At 38.2% G+C, this 20,411-nt stretch overlaps 1 protein-coding gene across 6 annotated transcripts in view; it reads left to right on the top strand.

The window, feature by feature from the left end:
* DISP1 (dispatched RND transporter family member 1) overlaps positions 1-14,703 on the top strand; it is an 87,665-nt gene extending 72,962 nt beyond the window's left edge. For all 6 annotated transcript variants that reach the window (XM_057398795.1, XM_057398794.1, XM_057398793.1 and 3 more), the window contains 5 exons: positions 2,070-2,193; positions 3,416-3,543; positions 3,988-4,085; positions 6,152-6,249; positions 11,048-14,703. In XM_057398795.1, coding sequence (XP_057254778.1) covers positions 2,070-2,193; positions 3,416-3,543; positions 3,988-4,085; positions 6,152-6,249; positions 11,048-14,692 — 4,093 coding nt within the window. In that variant the 3' untranslated portion in view covers positions 14,693-14,703. The remainder of the gene's footprint in view (positions 1-2,069; positions 2,194-3,415; positions 3,544-3,987; positions 4,086-6,151; positions 6,250-11,047) is intronic.
* The last annotated feature ends 5,708 nt before the right edge of the window (positions 14,704-20,411 follow it).

A 20,411-nucleotide genomic window follows, 5' to 3' on the forward strand; every position in this document is an offset into this window, starting at 1 on the left:
TGTAAACAGGCACTTACTGTTTTCTGTCTGTGCTTTGTTAACATGTTAAACACCTCACCTAGGACATAGTGAGTGACGAATTTAACCAGTGTAAGGTCTGCCTAGCTGAAAATGGAAGTGTACAGACAACATGTCAAAGTGATAAATCTGGCACTAGTGATGAATAGGAAAATAAATATTTTGGGTGTAATTTTTATGACTTCAGAGCAAATGTCTGTAATAGCTAGTCCATCGAGCTTGGTGTTTAGGAAAACATTTAGTCCTATAAATAGGAAAATTCTATTAGGTCATTTACTTCCCTTCACTTTTACTTTGTACAATTGCTCATTTGGCAAGCTGCCCCTTTGTGATTCAGTTTAATAAAAACTTACACTTCAGATTACTTTTCAAGCTTTTGCTAATTAACCTCTTGTGTGAGAACATAAGAATCATTCCACATTTACCCTAATGGGAAATAGAGGTGCACCCAGCTTTTTGCATTTCCTTGCTCCTTAAAGCTGTTCTTGGACCCCTAGACATACCTGTTTCCGCATGCAAGGGCAAGTTAGCAACAAGCTGGCTCACTGCCGTTGCTTTTACAGTTGGAAAACTGGGAAGCTGTTGCTAGAGTGAGGATCTGGGTATTACCTCCCTTCTTAGCAATGGGACAGAAGATTGCTGTGCAGCCAATAATTCAGTTGTGTGTAGGTAATGAGTTGCTCAGAACTGAAAATAACCATAATCTTGTGAGACAGTCGAAATAAGTGAAGGAGCACTGCTATAAACTGTCATGTTATGTTGCATGTGAGTTGAGGAAGAAATAAGAGCACAGATCTTTTTGCTCTATATTTAGTGTGTACGGAGACACACTGTGTCAGTATTGAATGATTCATAACCTGTAATTATTTTGCTAATGCCTTTTAAACTTGATGGACTTTCTATACTCTCTTTGCTCCCCAGATTAGGCAGTGTTGCCCTTAAAACATAAACTCTATGAATTCAAGTCTTTAGTGTTAAGAGGAATTATCCAGGAATTAAGATTTCTGGTTTCATTTTTATTTTCTGCTACTTTTCTATCAATTTAACTAATAATATAAATATTTTATTTTTATAAAATAAAAATATGAGAATGATGAAAACTACATTTACATATAAAATTCTTTCACTCTTAAAATTTAATATTAACTAAGTTAAAATCCAAGAATATGACTTATACTAGAAGATTAAATTAATGCTGACTAGTTTATGTATCACATCGCAGCTCCCTTGCGCCTTTGAATTTACAGCAGATTTTATGGACCTTTGGTATTTAGGGTTTGAGGAGGCTTTTTTTAATAACTTTTAAATATAGAGGAAATGTTTTCTATTGGGCTCTACTTTAAAGATGATTTTTTTCCTCTCTTTGATATTCTTCTTAGAAAAGCTTAAGCTTTCAAAGAAGAAACTGAAGTTTTCTGTCATTAAATCTTGAACAAAGCATCTATTTTCTAGTGATCCACAACCGTGGATAATATCCATCCTAAAAGCTAAGTATAAGTTAAGGAAAAAGTATTCATACAGAAAAGTGTGTTTAGTCTTAAACATTTTTCACGTCACATATATGCCCTTTTTTTTTTCCCCATTTTTTACTATAAAAGCATTTTATGTAAATCATTGCTATGACAGTCTTAAATGCTGAACATGCACTAAACAACAGAAATAGCTGTTCCAGTAGCTCATAGTTAATCATCTCTGTAGCAGCACAAATTAAATCTAGGATAAAGCCTACATTTTGGGCCAGAATTCCTGGGCAGAAAAGTAACAGTCTGATATGAGAAGCTTTCCTATATGACAATAGAAAGTTTCATTAGGGAGATGTGATAGAAAATGTTGGGGTGTTCTTTTGTTTTCTTACTTAAGTAAAATAAAGGGGTAGAAACAAATTGTTTTCAAATGGTTTCCATCCATTTATGATAGCTAGCTTAATTTCCTGGAAATATAACAAAGAAAATAGGTCAGTGTTTCAACACGGTTCTTTAGACAGGCATGGATTAATTTTGTGTATAACTTTCAGCTGTGTAACATCTCTTTCTCTGTTCCTCTCCATGTAGCTATGCTGCACTGATAGCAGACTGGCCCGTGGTGGTCCTGGGCATGTGTACTGTGTTAATAGTGGTGTGTGCACTGGTTGGAATATTAGTTCCAGATCTTCCAGATTTCTCTGATCCATTGCTGGTAGGTAAATATTAATGAATTGTGCTGTCAAATAAGTATTTTCTGGTTTGCTGTTTCTTCAGTGATAGCAGTAAACAGTAGATGCAAGTACAGCAATTAGTACAGTGCTCTTAAACTGAGGAAAAGAGCTCATCATTAATATGCCTGAAAAGGTTCTCTGTACTGTGAATCTGTTTGGGAATCAATTTCCAGAGATATTCAACTGGTAGCAAGCTTGCAGAAGCAAGTTCTGCCTAATGAACCCATGAAAGAAATGAGTTGTTAAAGAGCCTTGTAATACTTCTAATTGAAAAAATAAGTATTAAATCTTGACAGTTCACTGTGATATGAAGATGCAGTTGCCATCAGGGGGATGTTATACACTGTTTTAAATTCCTTCTGCATTTTGCTGTTGAAAGGTCATATGTCCTTCAACAGAGCTGCTGTAGATGAACTAAATTCATCCCAGTTTTAGATGTACAACACAACACAGTACGTTCTAAATCAGGTTTCCAAAAGTGAGGGGCAGGATCTGTTATGGAAAAGGGGATTCAGAGTGCCTTCTGAGGATGAAATGATATCCATATTAAAAGACTCAAAGTGACTTTTATTAGATTCTGTTAAATACTGGGCTCATTTCTTACTTTTCATGAGCTGTTTTACAGGAGTAGGTTTTGGGACTTTTATTGAAAATACTTTATTTAATTATTATCCTCAAATCAAAATACATTGTCCCTCTAAGTTACTTACATTACAGTGGGGTATATCTGTACATATCCATATGTAATGGATATTTCTTGAAAACAGCAGAATTATTAAAATTGTTTCAGTCACTTTCAAAATTACTTCAAGATTTGCCTTATTCTTAGAGAAGTAGAGAAGACATACTTGAGTGCTTTTAATCATATTTAATCATTAAAGGTTGCTAATTGAGATACAGAAAAGGACTCTCCAGGATGCCCTTGCTCTGAAAACTAAGTGTTGAATATTTGATAGACTAAATCATCATTACTTCTCAAGGAGAGTAGCAGTACGTGCAAGAATTCTTAATCCCTTGTCACTCTGTACGGTTGGTCATTATTTTTCCTGACCTGTCAGAAAGCATTTTACCTTTAAAAGTAGACATCTGGAGTAACTATGCTTCATAATGAAAACTATCCATCACTTTGATTATGTTTCCACTTTCTCATTTGAGCTAAAGAATGAAAAGTATTAATGGAATTTTGTGATGCTCTTCTCTTAGGGTTTTGAGCCAAGAGGGACGGCCATAGGGCAGAGATTGGTCACATGGAACAATATGGTGAAAAACACAGGATACAAAGCAACACTTGCAAACTATCCTTTTAAGTATGCAGATGAGCAAGCTAAGAGGTAAGAATTCGTATTAAAAATGTATTTTATTTCATTGGGAGTTTTTGGTGTGCACTTAGTGCTTGCTCCAGAACCCTCTGACATAAATATATATACTGCCACTGATTTCAGTAAATATTGAATCTGATAATCCACAATTCTTAAAGCCTTTCACATGGAAATATATATGTGCCATTGTCAGCCCTTTAAAAAATGTATTATTTTAGTTTTCTCTTTGAATTATGGGTATTTTCACTACTGAGCTCAATCATGTTTCCTTTAAAGTCTCTAATTTAAACAGAAAATGCAATGAATGTTCCAGTTGTTGTATACCAAAGTCATGTTGGTAAAAATACATTTTCTCATATATAATAACTATTGAGATGTATGACTTGTTTCGATCCTCTTTCTATTAATAATCCCTTTGCTAAGGTAAGGGAAATAAACTATTTGTTCTTTTCTCAGTCATCAAGATGACAGATGGTCAGATGATCACTATGAAAGAGAGAAGAGGCAAGCAGACTGGAACTTCCACAAGGATACATTTTTTTGTGATATTCCAAGTAAGTGGAGTAGGGATGTTAGGAAGGCTAAAAACTTCTATCAGTTGAATGATTTCTGCACTCTTCTGTATATTGTATATGTTATTAGGAAAATATTTTATGTTTAGCAAATTCACAACAGGCACCTTCTTTCTGAATGCAAAAGTCTGAAGAAGTGGGGTTGAAATGCAATGTTCTATTGGCTCTTCCTAGGAAGCAACTGAAAATGCTTCCTTTAAGTGGTTCCATTTCCTGTAACGATTCATTTATTAGTTACTGGCAATGTGATCATTGTAAAAGGGGTGTTTGTATAGGACTACAGAGGTAGCACTTAATTCACACCAGGGAAGAAGTCATGTTAAATCTGTTCCATTAACTTACTTATAAAAAAACCTAAATCAAAATACTTTTTCTGTGTATGGAAAGACATAAGAAGACATCCCCAGGTCATGTCTTACACAGAATTTTCTTGTTTAGAAAAAAAGGGCAAACAAAGCCCTAAAAATGCCCCCACCCCCCCAATAAAATACACCCTTAAACAACCAAAAATAAATATAAAATAAACCACCTTAAACTAGTGAGGGCTTATGAAGCTGTCTAAGTTAAACTAGAGGACAAAAAAAGAAGTCATTACTGCCTTTTTCCAAGGCATACTGCAAAACTTTGATAACTCCTGTTCTGGCAGAGAGCATGCATTCACAGATGGAGATCTTGCCTTTATTCTTACAATGACCTGGGCTCTTTTGCTGCTGTTCCAATATGTGAGGACTGATAACAGCACAAAAACATAATTGTGGAATTACTTGTTTATATTACTTGATCTGAACGAGCAAGGACCAGTAAAAACCAGGGTGGAAAACAGATTTATGGTGCTGTTGGTTTTCTTTTTTTTTTCAATTACAGCATAGTCTTAAATCTAAGTGAGAGGATGTGAGCAAGGTCCTAATTTCTGCTCCTGTGAGCAGAACCAAATTAGGCTGAGCATATCTTGTGTGAGGAAGAGGAAATGTACTTGAAACTCTACTGAGCATTAACTGCAACTTGCTGCAGAATTAACTCCTCTTTCTCCTGCCCACTGTTTCTGTGTAGTCTCTCTCATTCTTTACACTACAGTTTCTGCCTAGTCTCAGTTGTGGTAGTCATGAAGGAGTTGATTCTATGGGAAAGTTTGCCAGTCCTTTATGTAAGGAAAATAGTTGATTTCCTCTTGACCCATTTTTATTATTCTTGATATCTGTCTTTGCCGGCTCCAGGATCTGTAGATTTCTGTTTCCTTGATCCTAAAGCATGGTCAGGGATCATAGAGCACTTCCCTCGAGTCTTCATTACAGTCTTGTGAAAGGCAAAAATTCTGCACATTCAGAGCAGTAGGAAAAATTCAGCCTTTTGTATTTTTGGGCATATTGTAATTAATATGATAGTATTTCTTAACTCAAAGTACCATATTGTGTTACATAGTACTGCATAGTTGTGTTTGTATATGTTTCCCCTGTTAGCTATTCATAAAGATTTCAGAGCCACTTTGTAATTATTTCCTTTCCTAAAAGCTGTCTTCCAATAAATGTGATTTAATTTGTAATTTAAGCTGTATGTATCTAAACTGTAGAATTCTTTAAACTCGCCTCAAGGATATCACAACTTCCACTGCAGTCATTTGCTTCTAAAGCAAAAACATTCTTGTAGAAACAGCTTTATAATTATTATTTATATTCCTAAATGACTTACTAAATCAGCCTTTGATTACTATTATCTGTGTGCTGCCATTATGCTGTGCCAAGAATTTCATAGTTCGCTGATTAGATCATTTGATTTTTGTCTGTCATATTTCAGAAGATAGTTGGCTTGAATAGAGCTCCTAAGTGATATAAAGAATTGAAGATACGATATTTACTATAAGCATGTTAACGAAACTGAAACTTTCATGTGGACTGAGTCCTGCAGATAAAGAGCTCGTCTTGAAAAGGAGGTGGATTCCCATGACCTGACAAAGATTTTTGTCTGTGTCATTTGAATGGTGGGATTTTGCCTCAGTCTTTGATGCCAGGCACACGCAAACAGTCTGTAACCCCCCCATCCTGTAATTGCAGGTGATCGCTATTCACGAGTGGTGTTTACATCAACAGAAGGAGAGAATTTATGGAATCTGAATGCAATTAAGTCAATGTGCAATGTAGATAACTTGAGGGTAAGTGAAGATGGCGTTTCATTTGTTTAACTTGCAGATACGAAGCACATATTTGAAACTTTGTTTTGCTGCCCGTTGCCATCTGGTAGCATATGAGAGGACTTCACGCTGTTCACATCCTTTTTGAATGGTCAGGCAGCATGCAGACAAAGTTAAACAACTTCCAATTGTAAAACAAATTGTACAAGGGAATTTATTTGGATTTGCTACTAATTACAACCAGAATAGGTGGAAGAGTGTTGCAGGAAGAACTGCCTTAACTTTTGCTGTGTGTTCCCTCTTGGAATATTATTCCATGGATTTTTGTTCTTGTTTCCCAGCAAATAATTCATCTTTTCTTGCTGCATCCTCATAGCGCATGCAGTTTTCTCTGACACCCAGTTGGTCACTCAGCATTTTCTTTTTCTTTAGGTTGAAAGAGAATAGATTATCAGATGGACATCAGAGGAACATGGATATAGTAGCTAGAAATACGGCCCAGCTAATCATGTGTTGATAATGATACTTTCAGGGTAATATTAATTTTCTCTTTAAAACTGAGAAAATTAAAGGAGACATTTTGGCTTTGTCTGTCTGGCCCTGTTATTATTTTTCTTGGCTTTCCTTGTACTCAGTACCTTGTGTAGTCAAAATAACTATTGTAATAGCCAGCTTCTGAGCTGACGTAGCTTCTTTTACATGTGTTAGAAGATAATTGAGTACTCTGAAATCAATGTCTGGTTTCAACTGATGGAAGTTAACTGCAAAGGTTAAAATAAAATAAGCATTCATATGGTGTATTTATAAAATATAAGCTTATCACTTGCTGGAATGAATTCCTTTGAGCTGCTGAGTAACCGTAAATTCGTGTGAACTGGTGACTTTGCATGGAGATAAAGCAATGTAATTTTCTTCTATTAATAATGATCTGATTATTTCCACTTTTTCTTTCTTCTCCCAAACAAAAAGAATCAGCTTCATATTATACCACATTTATTTCATGTTGAATGTTTTCATTGTTAGTTTTGTTCATTGTTGCCCTTAAGACAACTGTATTAATATAGCGAATTCCCAAACTGTTTTTCCTAACAGCTGGCATTTGCTTGCTTAAAATGTTGAGCTGTAGTGAAACATTCTGTAACAGATTTCCTTTGGCAGTCTGCTCACAGGCATTTTGTCCTGGTTGGCCTCTGTTGCTGTAAGTGGTTTTTGTCCTCACATGCTCAGGAAATGTTCCTTATTTCCCCATCAGAGATTATTGCACCGGCAGGATGGCTCATGTGATTATCCTTTATCTCTTTCAGTCAGAATGAGCCAGGTGAGCAAAGTACAGTATTTAAACTAACCCAGCTCAGTTTGAATGAACTGAACTAGGGGTAATCATGTCGGCACTTCAATCAGGAGATACAGTGGGGAATAACCTTTTACAAGGGTAAAAATTGAGTTATCTCTGCATTTGACCCTAGAAGTTTAGTCACATAGCTGGTGCAGGTAAATCCCAGGTAGTATAGATCCTTGCAAAGCAATGCATAATAAAATACTTCTCTATAACAGAATAAAGAGTTAATTACCTCTGAATAATCATCTTTTTAATGGATGCATTACTCCTGAGGAATTTTGGGGGTTTTCCTCCCTATTTGCACACTTTGATAATGATTTATTTTTTCAAGTACATTTGAAATACATTATTTTCTGAGGAAGGATGAAAATACTTCAGAAAAAAACAACCAACCAAGCATCACACTTCTTGTAGCCATAAAGATAGCTCTTACCTTGAAATAAGAACACTTCAGAAAATTAAGTGTTGGCTACTTCAGCTACACCCACAGTTACGTGTGTATTTATAGAGGCGATTGTTGCACGTAATGTTTCTGTGGATCTTTCCTGTAATTGACTTAAGAATGTAGTAATTGAACATCTCAGCTGAGCGGAATGACAGTGCATCATGATAGCAGTGTTGATTTTTAGCTAGTAGACAAAACAAATGGATTGGTTAAGTTTTGCACTTGTAGTTCTGTGCATGTAAATTTATAATAAAAATTAGATACTCAGGGATAAAAAAGGGCTGAATCTTCTTTCATTAGTTTTTTTTTTAAATGCTTGTTACTTACAAGTGCCATGTTTAAACAATCGTCACACTTTCTAACAATTCCTAAGCACCTCTAACACCTTTTAAGCTCATGAATTGATCATACGACTCTGAAGTGCTGTGATATGCCCCTCTTTTGAAGCCAGTCCTAGAGAGAATGCTGACTTGCACTGCAGCTATCAGAAGAAACTGGTGACTTGGGTGACAGTCCAGTCTCTTCTGGCTGTGGTTATGTTTGTTGTTAAATTCATGCCTGTGTAGGAACCCTATTCTGTAGAAGAAAGTAGCAAAGCTTTCTGTATTCCAAGCCAGGAAGATCAGAAGCTATTTTCTGGAAATATAAACTATAGAATTCTAGCATTTTTCTGATGATAAACAGGATTTCAGCACCGACTAGTATTTGCTTTAGTATGAGCTAACAGTACATCCCACGTGTGTTAATTGTATTCACATCTGCTTGTAACTGCTTTAACTATATGTTTTACGGACACTTAGGGGCTCCATCCTGCAGCTGCTCAGCATATGGTAGTCCTATAATCTTCATGGAAACTTTATATACCAAATAGCTATAGGAAGTGTTCTAATTTTTTACTACTTGGATAAGAAGAGCCCCTTTTTTTCCCACCTGTTAATTGTAGAATGTTTTCCCTATAAACTGTAAACAGTTATTTTATAAACTTCAAAGACTGTAAATGATCTCTGACTGCTTCCCCAAACCGATGTTGTTTGTGATTCACACTGTGTGGATCCATTTGGGCAGAGCTGCCCACAGATACAGCATGTACACAGGTTGCAGAGCTTAGTCTCCTTACTGGATCCAAAATAAATGAAAACGTTGCCAGTGGCAGGCCAAGTCTGGCAAAAGCAAAATGGCCTTTTCAGTTCCTTTGGATCACCACCAAAGCCCAGTGCTACAATATATTATTATTTTACATAGTGTTTTAATGAGCTCTACAGAGCTAAATTTTGTATTTTAATTTCTAATTTCCAGCTGCCAGCTCATGTTACTTTATCTTTGGCAACAGCTACTTTACTGATGAATGTGAATGTTTATGGCCTGCAGCAAGTGTTGGAGAACAGCATATAAACCTCATTGTCCCATCTTGAACTTGAATACATAGAGAAGACAATACAGTGCTTTCCTCCCAATTTGCCTATTATATCCTCCTAGGATTAACCTGGAGATGTGCCATGAAAAATACAGATATGCTATTCCAGTGCTTCCTTTTATTTAGTAGGTTGTTCAGTTTTTCCTGGGTTTGCATGTGTTAGTGTTTTTATCTGGAAACAATCAAATGTGAATTATCCTGTGTTTTTGGAATGCCAGTTTGTTATTGTTCAGAAACCAGGTGACAAGATTCAAGTCCATAGTAAAGCTATGGTAAAGAACCACTGTGAGAATCCCCAAGTGCAGGTTTTTTGTCTGCATTATGAAGGATTGTGCAATTTTGCTGACAAATAAACAACCCCAAGCAAACAAAAAAAACCCCAAAGTGGTATATTTTAAACCAGCTAAATTTAAAACACGCATAGATAATGGTTTCAGGGCCCACTCCTGTAAGCTCTTAAGCACATGGCTTTATTAATGTGAGTGTATTAATATGTATGCATTCTATGTCACTTGATTAAGACTGAAATTTTACACACGTCTATTTGAAGGATTAATTCTAATTTGTCATGTATAAAAAGCCAAAAGTTCTGGCTTTTAAGACTTCTGTTCCCTGTGCCCTATCAAGATTGAGTTTTCCCAACTTGGGAAAACTTTCTTGGCCTAACCTTGTTACTTAAGAGTTTTAGTTCGATTTTATAGGTACTTTCAGTTTTGCCTTATGAGTATTTACTTAAGTCATGTTCTACTGGCTTCAGCTGAATCTGGAATATTCAACTGAATCTGGCTTTAACTGAATCTGTGAAAGAAAGAGTACGCACATAAAGGATTAACACTCATTTAGCTAAGAAGAGTCCTTAACCAAAGTGTTAAAATTGCCATCATTTCTGTAAAGCTCAGGTAGGAGTTCCTAAGCTTTGGGCAGTCCCCTGGGCTGACAACAAGCAGTTGTCCCCCATGGACCAGCTCTGTTACCTCCCTGCACATGTCCCTGAGACTTCTCTGGCCTTGCTGCTGCTGCATCTTCCTCCACTTTGCTCCCTAGTCATCTCATGGGACTTTGTCCCATGGTGGATGCATTATTCAGAGGCATGACCGTTGTCTTGGTGCAGCAGGGATTATTTTGGGGTGCCTGAAGTCAGATGAGGAAGTTGTTATAAAGTTGTCACGTCTTGTCTTTCTGGATAGTAAGTCCCCTGACTCTCCTAGGAAGTTCAGTACATGATTCCAAGCAGAACGAAGCTTCATTGCTGTTTATTTTCAGACTTGTAACATGAGATAATAAAAGAGAATTAATAGTCTTCAATCTTGGGGAAAAAAAACCAAGACCTCAGTGCATCTTCAAACAAAAGAATTACAATATTCCTAACACTCCTGCCAATGTTACACTGCTGTGACAAGTAAGTGTACTGAGTTACTGCTGCTTTAGTCTGCTGCATGTAAGAGGATACTGATCAAAACCAATGTGTGTGGAGATAAGAATTTAAAACGATAACACAAAAGGACCATAAGGCGAATTTTCATCACTTTGGAATGTTTTATTTGCTTGGTGGGTGAATGTTTCTAATAATTCAGACTATTACTTTAAACTGGATTTTTTTGCCCTGCCTGTCTTTATACAGATCAGATCCCATTCCCAGTTTGGTGATCTCTGCCAGAGAGCCACTGCTGCTTCGTGCTGTCCCAGCTGGACACTGGGCAACTATATTGCTATTCTAAATAACAGGTCATCGTGTCAAAAAATAGTAGAACGGGATGTCTCTCACACCCTAAAGCTGCTTCGCACATGTGCCAAATACTACTACAACGGAACCCTGGGGCCGGACTGCTGGGATATGAATGCCAAAAGGAAAGACCAACTCAAGTGTACAAACGTGCCTCGCAAATGTACCAAGTACAACGCTGTTTACCAGATCCTTCACTACCTGGTGGACAAGGATTTTCTGAGCCCAAAGACAGCTGAGTATGTCTTACCAGCTTTAAAATACAGCATGCTCTTCTCTCCGACTGAGAAAGGGGAAAGCATGATGAGCATTTACCTAGATAACTTTGAGAACTGGAACGCTTCCGATGGTGTAACAACCGTCACAGGGATTGAGTTTGGAATAAAACATAGGTTGTTTCAAGATTACCTGTTGATGGATACTGTGTATCCTGCTATAGCCATTGTAATTGTTTTATTAGTTATGTGTGTATACACGAAGTCCATGTTTATTACGCTGATGACTATGTTTGCAATAATTAGTTCCTTGATTATTTCTTACTTTCTCTATCGGGTAGTATTTAATTTTGAGTTTTTCCCATTCATGAATCTCACAGCATTGATTATTCTTGTTGGGATTGGAGCAGATGATGCTTTTGTTTTATGTGACGTTTGGAACTACACAAAATTTGATAAACCTCATGCTGGAACCTCTGAGACGGTGAGCATCACATTGCAGCACGCTGCTCTTTCCATGTTTGTCACGAGTTTTACTACCGCTGCTGCCTTCTATGCTAATTATGTCAGCAATATCACAGCAATCAGGTGTTTTGGTGTTTATGCTGGCACTGCTATTTTGGTGAATTACGTTCTGATGGTTACGTGGCTACCTGCTGTAGTTGTATTACATGAACGATACCTTCTCAATATTTTCAGTTGCTTTAAGAAACCTCAGCAGAGGGTATACAACAACAAAAACTGCTGGACAGTGTTGTGCCAAATGTTCCACAAGATTATTTTTTCAGTTTCAGAAGCATCTAGGATATTTTTTGAGAAAGTTTTGCCATGCATTGTTATCAGATTTCGATATATTTGGCTTTTCTGGTTCCTTGCCTTAACAATTGGTGGAGCATATATCGTGTGTGTAAATCCAAAGATGAAATTACCATCACTGGAGCTCTCAGAGTTTCAGGTATTTAGGTCTTCTCACCCATTTGAACGATATGATGCAGAATACAAAAAGCTTTTTATGTTTGAACGTGTCCACCATGGAGAAGAGCTTCACATGCCAATAACAGTAATCTGGGGTGTCACCCCTGAGGATAATGGTGACCCTTTAAACCCTAAAAGTAAAGGAAAGCTGCAGCTAGATAGCAGTTTTAATATTGCTAGCCCAGCTTCACAGGTTTGGATTTTGCGTTTCTGTCAGAAGTTAAGAAATCAAACGTTTTACTATCAGACTGAAGAACAAGACTTCACAAGCTGCTTCATCGAAACATTTAAGCAGTGGATGGAAAATCAAGACTGCGATGAGCCGTCTCTTTACCCGTGCTGCAGCCACTGGAGCTTTCCATACAAACAAGAAGTTTTTGAATTATGTATCAAGAGAGCTATAATGGAGCTAGAAAGAAGCACAGGGTACCACTTAGATAGTAAAACGCCAGGGCCTCGTTTTGACCTAAATGACACCATCAGGGCGGTGGTGTTGGAGTTCCAAAGCACCTACCTCTTCACCCTGGCATATGAGAAAATGCATCAGTTCTACAAGGAGGTGGACTCGTGGATTTCAAGTGAGCTTAGTTCTGCTCCGGAAGGTCTTAGCAATGGTTGGTTTGTGAGTAACCTTGAATTTTATGATCTTCAGGACAGTCTTTCTGATGGTACTCTGATTGCCATGGGTCTTTCAGTTGCTGTTGCATTTAGTGTAATGCTTCTTACAACTTGGAACGTAATTATAAGCCTTTATGCAATAGTTTCAATAGCTGGAACTATTTTTGTCACTGTAGGTTCTCTGGTTCTCCTTGGATGGGAGCTAAATGTGTTAGAATCTGTCACTATTTCGGTGGCTGTCGGCTTGTCTGTAGACTTTGCTGTTCATTATGGAGTGGCTTATCGCTTAGCCCCTGACCCTGACCGAGAGGGAAAAGTAATTTTTTCTTTAAGCCGTATGGGTTCTGCTATTGCAATGGCTGCATTGACTACATTTGTAGCTGGAGCAATGATGATGCCCTCTACAGTGCTGGCGTACACGCAACTTGGCACTTTCATGATGCTTATAATGTGCATTAGTTGGGCTTTTGCAACGTTCTTCTTCCAGTGCATGTGCCGATGCCTTGGACCCCAGGGCACTTGTGGCCAGATCCCGCTACCAAAAAAACTGCGGTGTAATGCCTTCTCTCAGACCTTTTCAGGAGGCCAAGGAGGCAGAGGGCAAAATAAATCACATCCCATTAGCAAGTATCAGCTGGACTCCAGAAGTCAAAAGCCAGAAATGGAGCATGAGCACTATGAGCTTGAGCCTCTGGCGTCACAAACTGGTATTTGTAACCCTGCAGAGAAAGTGGCCTATGAAGAAACTCATATCTGCTCTGAGCTCTTCAGCAGCAGGCCCCAAAACACATGTATGCCTGTGCATTCAACCTATAATAGTGACGTGAGCAAAAGCATAAAAAATGTTGGTAGTTCAGCTGTACTACAGACATCTATTGACCAACACACCATATGCCCAATTTTCTCTCAAAACAGGCAGTGTAGCTGTCCTGATGCATATAAGCAAGTGGCAGTGAAGTGGAGTCCACACTCATGCCAACAGTTAAGCGATGCCTTCTGTTACCAGTGTTCTCCTTCACAGGGAACTGTACAGATACAAAGCTCCATAGCTCCTATAAATGCTTTACAGCAGGCTGCCGAAGGTTATGTGCATCCAGTCCAGCATGTGCTCCACTGCAGTTGCCTTCAAGGAAGGCTCAAAAGAACGATGACGCAGAGCTCTCTGCCTAAAAACTTTTTCCTCCAGTCCATGCAGCAGTTCCAGGCACATCAGAGAATAAATAGGACAGAGTCACAAGCTCATCCAAACCCAGAGGAGAACCTTAGAACTGTTCCAAAGGTGATGAGCTCCTCACAGTTTGTCTGCCACAAAGCAGGACCTCTGATAGTGCGTTGCTCTGAATGTGAGAACAGTGTATTAAATAACCAAAAGGGATTCTGTCAGCAGGCAGACAAGCGTGATGAAAAGGGTGGTACAGAAGCGAACGGGGTTGAAAGCAAGAAAGCCTCTCTGTCAAAGCAAAAAAAGAAAGCTGAGAGCAAGATAGATCAGTGTTCTTTGCAGAATGACCAGGTTTTGAAGGCTGACCAAAATGATAAAACCCATCTGCTGAACAGGTCAGTGAGAGAGGCTCGCTACGAGGGTTGCCGTGAAAATCCCCACTGCTGTAGCAAGGCTATCACAGTGAAGTGCAATTCTGTTGACTGTCAAATGCCAAACATCGAAGCCAATGTGCCTCCTATGTTAATGCGCCCAGAACTTTCCAATGAAAGTTTGTTAATAAAAACACTATAATAAATATTTAATTTGGGAATTCTGTGTCTTTCTTTTGAAAAGGAAGCTTAAAACACCAAAAAGGCAAATCCTGAATAAATATGAATTACAGTTTGCGTTTTGGAATGAAACATGTATTTTATAGAACAGTAACATTTATACATTTCATAAAGCCATTACATGTAGTAAAACCTCATGTTGTCCTGAATGTTTTTTTTTTGCTGTAACTCATAATATGGATTCTGCTTAATTTAATTTTTGTCCCAGGGCCTTAGAGTTTGAGTTCTCCTTATAAACCATCCCAAGAAATAAAGCATGACAAAGGAACTCTCCCGGAAAAGGAAGAGTTTCTTATTCCCCAGGGCTTATGAGGTTGATAATGTTTGGGGTGGGCTGAGATTGCCATGTTTTCAGAGTACATTATTTACCTTTATTCTACTGCTGTCCTGGCAGGCTTGTGCGCACCTTGAACCAGCAGCAGGACTGTGACTGTGTTCAGGCAATCGTGATTGTCTGAAAGACCAGCTCTGCAGGGTAGCCTGTTTGGGGAATTGCTTTCAAATATTTAGCCTAACAAAATCTAAAGAAAAGCTTTTGGATGTCAAGGGCACTTTTTGAATATCTGTGTATATAGTGCAGTAAAACATTTTAAACTGCCCTTTCTGCCAGTTCCTGTATAGTCTTTACCGTTAAATACCAGAGAATATAGGTGGAAACATAGTAAGTTAACATTATTTACTTCTCAGTGATGACATGAAAAGTGTAATTCATGTGTATGACACATGTATGCATATAAAATCAGGAGTTACAAAATTGGGCCTTGCAGCACAGAACTTTTCCCCCACAAAGTACAGAAATTAGAAGTAAATCTGCTGTGGAGAAAGGCGTAGTTAAACATGTTCTAGAGTTACTGTCAGTAGTATCAGATTAAGTCAATTCAAAGCCTCAAATACATAAAATATTGTGCTCTGAGTTTTCTTGCCCGCGCAAGTTCCAAGATGTAGTTAAAATCCTGAACTAAACCATGTAACCAAGACATTGGATTTCTGACATTGTGTTTGTGTAACTGCAGGGTTTAGTCAAATGACAGCTATGGTTTGGTCGTGGGAACGCTTGCTGGTCTCATCATTCAGGGAGAGTGGATTTGAGAGCTGGAATTATGTAGTATGGCATAATGGCTACGCACCCTAATGGCAAATCTCTCTTCGTATAATCCTTTAGTTATGCTGATTATGTTGATTTACAATACACAGATAACAGAGGATAGATTTTATGGACTGATGCGGTATCATGTGTCCTATGAATCACTGGAGGAACAGCCTGCCACTTTCTGTTGTAAAGTCCATGTTGAAGGGACATAGATTAGTATCGTACAACAAACCATTTTGGTTTCCCTGGAAGCAGTGATGTTAGTGCTTATATATCTCAGTGACTGGAATAGAGTAAGAAGTTGAAATCTATATAAAAGACTAAAATAGTTTTACATAGTTTAAGAAGAGTAGCATTCTTTCTTAAATACAAAATAAAACTAAGTTCTTTTAAAACTCATAACTCAGAGCCAGTTTCTCTCTAAATGTTTGTAAATGATTCAAGGTTTTACTTTCAACACCATAGGGGCCATTAATTATAAAGAGCTAAGACTTGCAGAGCTAGTGATCCAAAGAAATTAAAAGGCATAAGAAATAAACCGGGCTGTTGCTGTTGTCCGACTTTCTTCCTGACCACTGCACCTGCTTGAGCACAGTTTCTGTGAGGGGTGTGTGTAGCATGCTAAGCAATAAATCCTCCTGAAATAAAAGCAGATGTTATGGTAGTTTAATTGACCTGCAGTCAGACCTTGCTAAAGCAGTGTGTAATGCTTACGTAGTGCCTGGCACATCAGCTGTCATTCACAGCTGTGCCTTTGAGACATGGGCCTTAGGGGAGATCCCCAGCCAGCACTTTTATGGAGCACAGGACATTTTGAGCTGATGAGCTCAAAAGTGAGGTTTTTTTTCTAAGCCAGTTTTCCATAACTGCATTTTGTATAAGGAAGCCTCTTTCGACTGCTTAAATTAATGACTGATTTTATAATGCTGAGGTAAGTGATAGAGATTACTATTGTATTTTCATTATGATTTATATGTTCTTAAAGGCTGATACAGTGAAAAAAAATGGGGCAGATAAGGAGCTGTGATGTAGTATACTCCTAGAAAAGATTAAGATGAGCTAGTACTTGGCTAGCGTACTTGGCTAGTGAACAGTACCATTGGTGTATTTGCTTTTTGTGACTTTGCCATTGTTACCCTGCTAACTGCTTTATTCTTTCCCAATCCCTTAGCTGGACAAGGAGCCATTATTGAAATAGTTAATGCTTAGTATGTAGCACCGAGTTAATACTTAGTATGTAGCACCGCATCTGTGTCCACTCATGCAGAGGCTCTCTAATCCAAACCAGTGCAGATCCTGGAGAGTGGAAGAGAAGAGTTGGTTCCAGTGACAGTTGAAGGCTGGTAAGGCTATGCATTACTCTATCCCCAGGAAACTCATGAGAGGAAAAAACCCAATTTAATGCTAGAAGGACGTGTGGAGGGCTGGGATCCTGTTCCATTCCAAGAAGTTTTAACAAGGATCATTAGATCCTACTGAGACACCTCTCCAAGACTTGCCAATGATTGCCAAGTCCCAAGGGAAGCTGATGAGTCTAGAATACTCTAATTTCCATTAACTGATTTGCTGTCATTGAGATCCTCCCTTGCATTGGGCTCACATAGTGAATCTGGGTGTGTGCGTTTCTTGTGTAGTGCTAAGTGTAGTGCTTCTCTTGTAGGCTGCCCACCTGGGGTAAGGGCCCTACCACTGGTGCTGGCTGGTACTTCCTTCATGAAATGATAGGGTCCTGGCTTTAGAAGATGCAGAGCTTTATTTCTATGGATAACCCATGCTGGGTTATTTACCAAATTGGGCAGGGTATTTGGTAACTGTTCTGGCAGTGATAACCTGTAGCTTGGCACATGACAGACGAGCTTTCTGCCTTTTCAAGGTCTAGGGAAGACTTTATGGTGACTTGTATGTGAAGTGAGCCTTTAAGGTGACACCTCTTTGATTATCCAAGGGAAGAAAGACTTTATGTAGGAAGACAGAGATCTGTTTGTGGCTCTGAAGTTGCTAGTATGTTTTCTTCAGGATTATAGTATACAAACCAGAATCTTCTGGGAGTGGGACCTACACCTGAAACCAACTCCTTCAAATTCACCTCACCCAGGGGAAAAAAGTTATATTTAATGTATTAGATACCTTGGCTGTCTGTATTGTCCTTAGAGCTTGTGATTTTCAGATTCCAATCACATAGCGTGGGTAATACAGTGATTAGTTTAACAAAAAAGTACAATAATTTACAAAAAGTCTTTTAAAATATTACATTAAGCTCAATATATAATCACTCTGAACGCAGGTACCTCATACAAGGTATTGGTGGTTGGGTAGGTAGCTGGTATAGTAAATGCAAAAAAGTTTTTTAAGTTACTGTTTCATTGTGTGTTACAAGAAAATTAAAATCCATCTTTTTTTCCAATCAACTACAATCATTTTAATTCGATTTTTCTTTTTTTTTAACTAATGTAGGAGAAATCCTTTTAAATGCTTTGGGTTAGGAACACTTCTAATTTTGCCAGATGGAGCCCTGGCAGTCAGTCCAAGAGAGCTCTAGAAATTCAGGTTGACAAATGACAAAAAAAGTTTAGCACTGTAAGAAATGTCAAACATCATCAAAATCGAATTTATTTTATTTATATAGAGAATGTTACACTACTTAATATAGGGAGCAGATGGGTGATTCAGGCCAAAATCACACTGACTTCATTGAATTGGACCTCAAATTCTTTCCACATGCTGGCAAGCTATATTAAATTTTACTTCTGCTGTTAATATCTGAAGTGCCTATGCATCTAGCATTTGATTTGATTTATGATGGTACATTGGGATACCATCCTGCTAAGTATTGCATATTCCCACAGCGTGACACAACACTGGCCTTTGCAAAGAAAGCTCAGTCTACGTAAGTAAGAGAGGCTGGAAGAAAGGCAATAACTTTTCTGAGTTCAGAAAAAGTCTCCTCATTCTCCTCAATTTGGATCCAGTGTCACTATTGCAGAACTGCCTTCACTTTAATGTTGTTACCCTTTGGCTCTTTATTCTATATGTTGTATCAGTCTGGCATCAGTTACCCCGCCTCCGTATCTCACCAGTTCACTCTATCAGAATAAGGTCTCTAAGGTCTGGGGAGGCTGTAAAATAGATAGTGCACAACTTAGAGAGGCTGCAGTTTTTAGGTCCTACCTTGCTATAACTTCTGAATACTAAGTAGTCTTACACACCAAAGACTCTTGGCTTTGCTGCTTCCCTTTGACAGCTTGTATTCTGAGTCTAAGGTCTCCACTTTAGAAGGTTGCATAGACTCATTCCTGGAGACATGGAATTTTGATTAGTTCCTGAAAAGTATGAAAGGTAATATATCCAACTTGGGTTTGGATTCCATTTGTTTAGAGTTCGATAAATGTCACTTTACTCACAAATGGATAGATATATTTCATAGGTTTAGTTCTCAAACTGTTAATTAAAACCGGTGCTGATTTGTTGCCTTAAAAGCAGTAAGGATAACACTAGCTCTCACGCTGGCTACAATGATGGTAGTGTTAGAAGCTGAACTCTTCCAGCAATGAGTCTTCAGAGCAGATGGGTGGCTTTGCTTTGAGGCCTAAACAAACTTTCTTAAATCCTTGTAAAGCCTTAACCAAAATTGCCTGTAGATTTATCTCAATAGCAATTGTAGCACATTTCTCTGTGGCTTAGGAAAGGAGCAGATTATTCATAACTGACTCTTTAGTAAAGATGATGATATTACAGTCCCCTGATCCTTGGAAAACAGTGTGACTAAAATATAAATGATTAATGTCAGACCCTTACCTAAGCCATGTCTTCTGCATACAATAATATTTTTTAAGTATTAGTCAATATTAGGAAATGTCATAGTCTAAAGATGGATGATGTACTGAGATTATTAGTGAGTTTACGTACATTTGAAGTCATTTTCAGGTCAGATGAAAGACTCGTGAGGACAGCTTGGTTTTGGATGACTGATGAGGTGTCTGCCCTCACCCAGCCCTAGCACCAGGTCCCCTTGTTGTAACAGCAGTGCTTAGAAGGTGACAGAGGAGCAGCCAGGTACCTGCAGCATGGGGGGAACAAAGGACAGTAGCTGCATCAGCCACCTCTTCTCCTTTTCCCTCACTGGTGAAGTTCTTCATTTTGGAATAAAAAACACCTTCTGCGTGTGGTTCACTGGGACAATAATTCAACTCTAATAGTATAAATCAAAAGTAAGTTGATTGGAGTTACTGGAGCTGTGTTGGTGTACGAGGGGTATCGCAACTGCTGAATTCTTGGCTCATAATTCCTAGTACGCTTTAGTGTTTGACCCTAAATCCATTTTCAAAGAGAGAAGCCATGGATGTCCTTACAGTCCAGGTAAAAATGAACAGAAATTGGCAACTGAAGGCTGAGTAAACTCAGCACTGAAAAGACTGACAGCACAGAAAGATGAGTTTGACAGTGCTTTGTGGAGAGTTCTGTTGGTGCCATCCTGAAGTAAAAGGTTAGGTACTCTCCCTTACTTTTTCTTACAAAAATAGTCTGTTTAAATATATAATTTTAAGCGTATCTTTTAAAAAAATATTTTAAATATCTATTTTATAATATAGGA

The sequence above is a fragment of the Pezoporus wallicus genome, unplaced genomic scaffold (genome assembly GCF_028554395.1).
Source record: "Pezoporus wallicus isolate ANWC-B61680 ecotype Strahan unplaced genomic scaffold, APGP_CSIRO_Pwel_v1 contig_5231, whole genome shotgun sequence".
NCBI lineage: Eukaryota > Metazoa > Chordata > Aves > Psittaciformes > Psittacidae > Pezoporus > Pezoporus wallicus.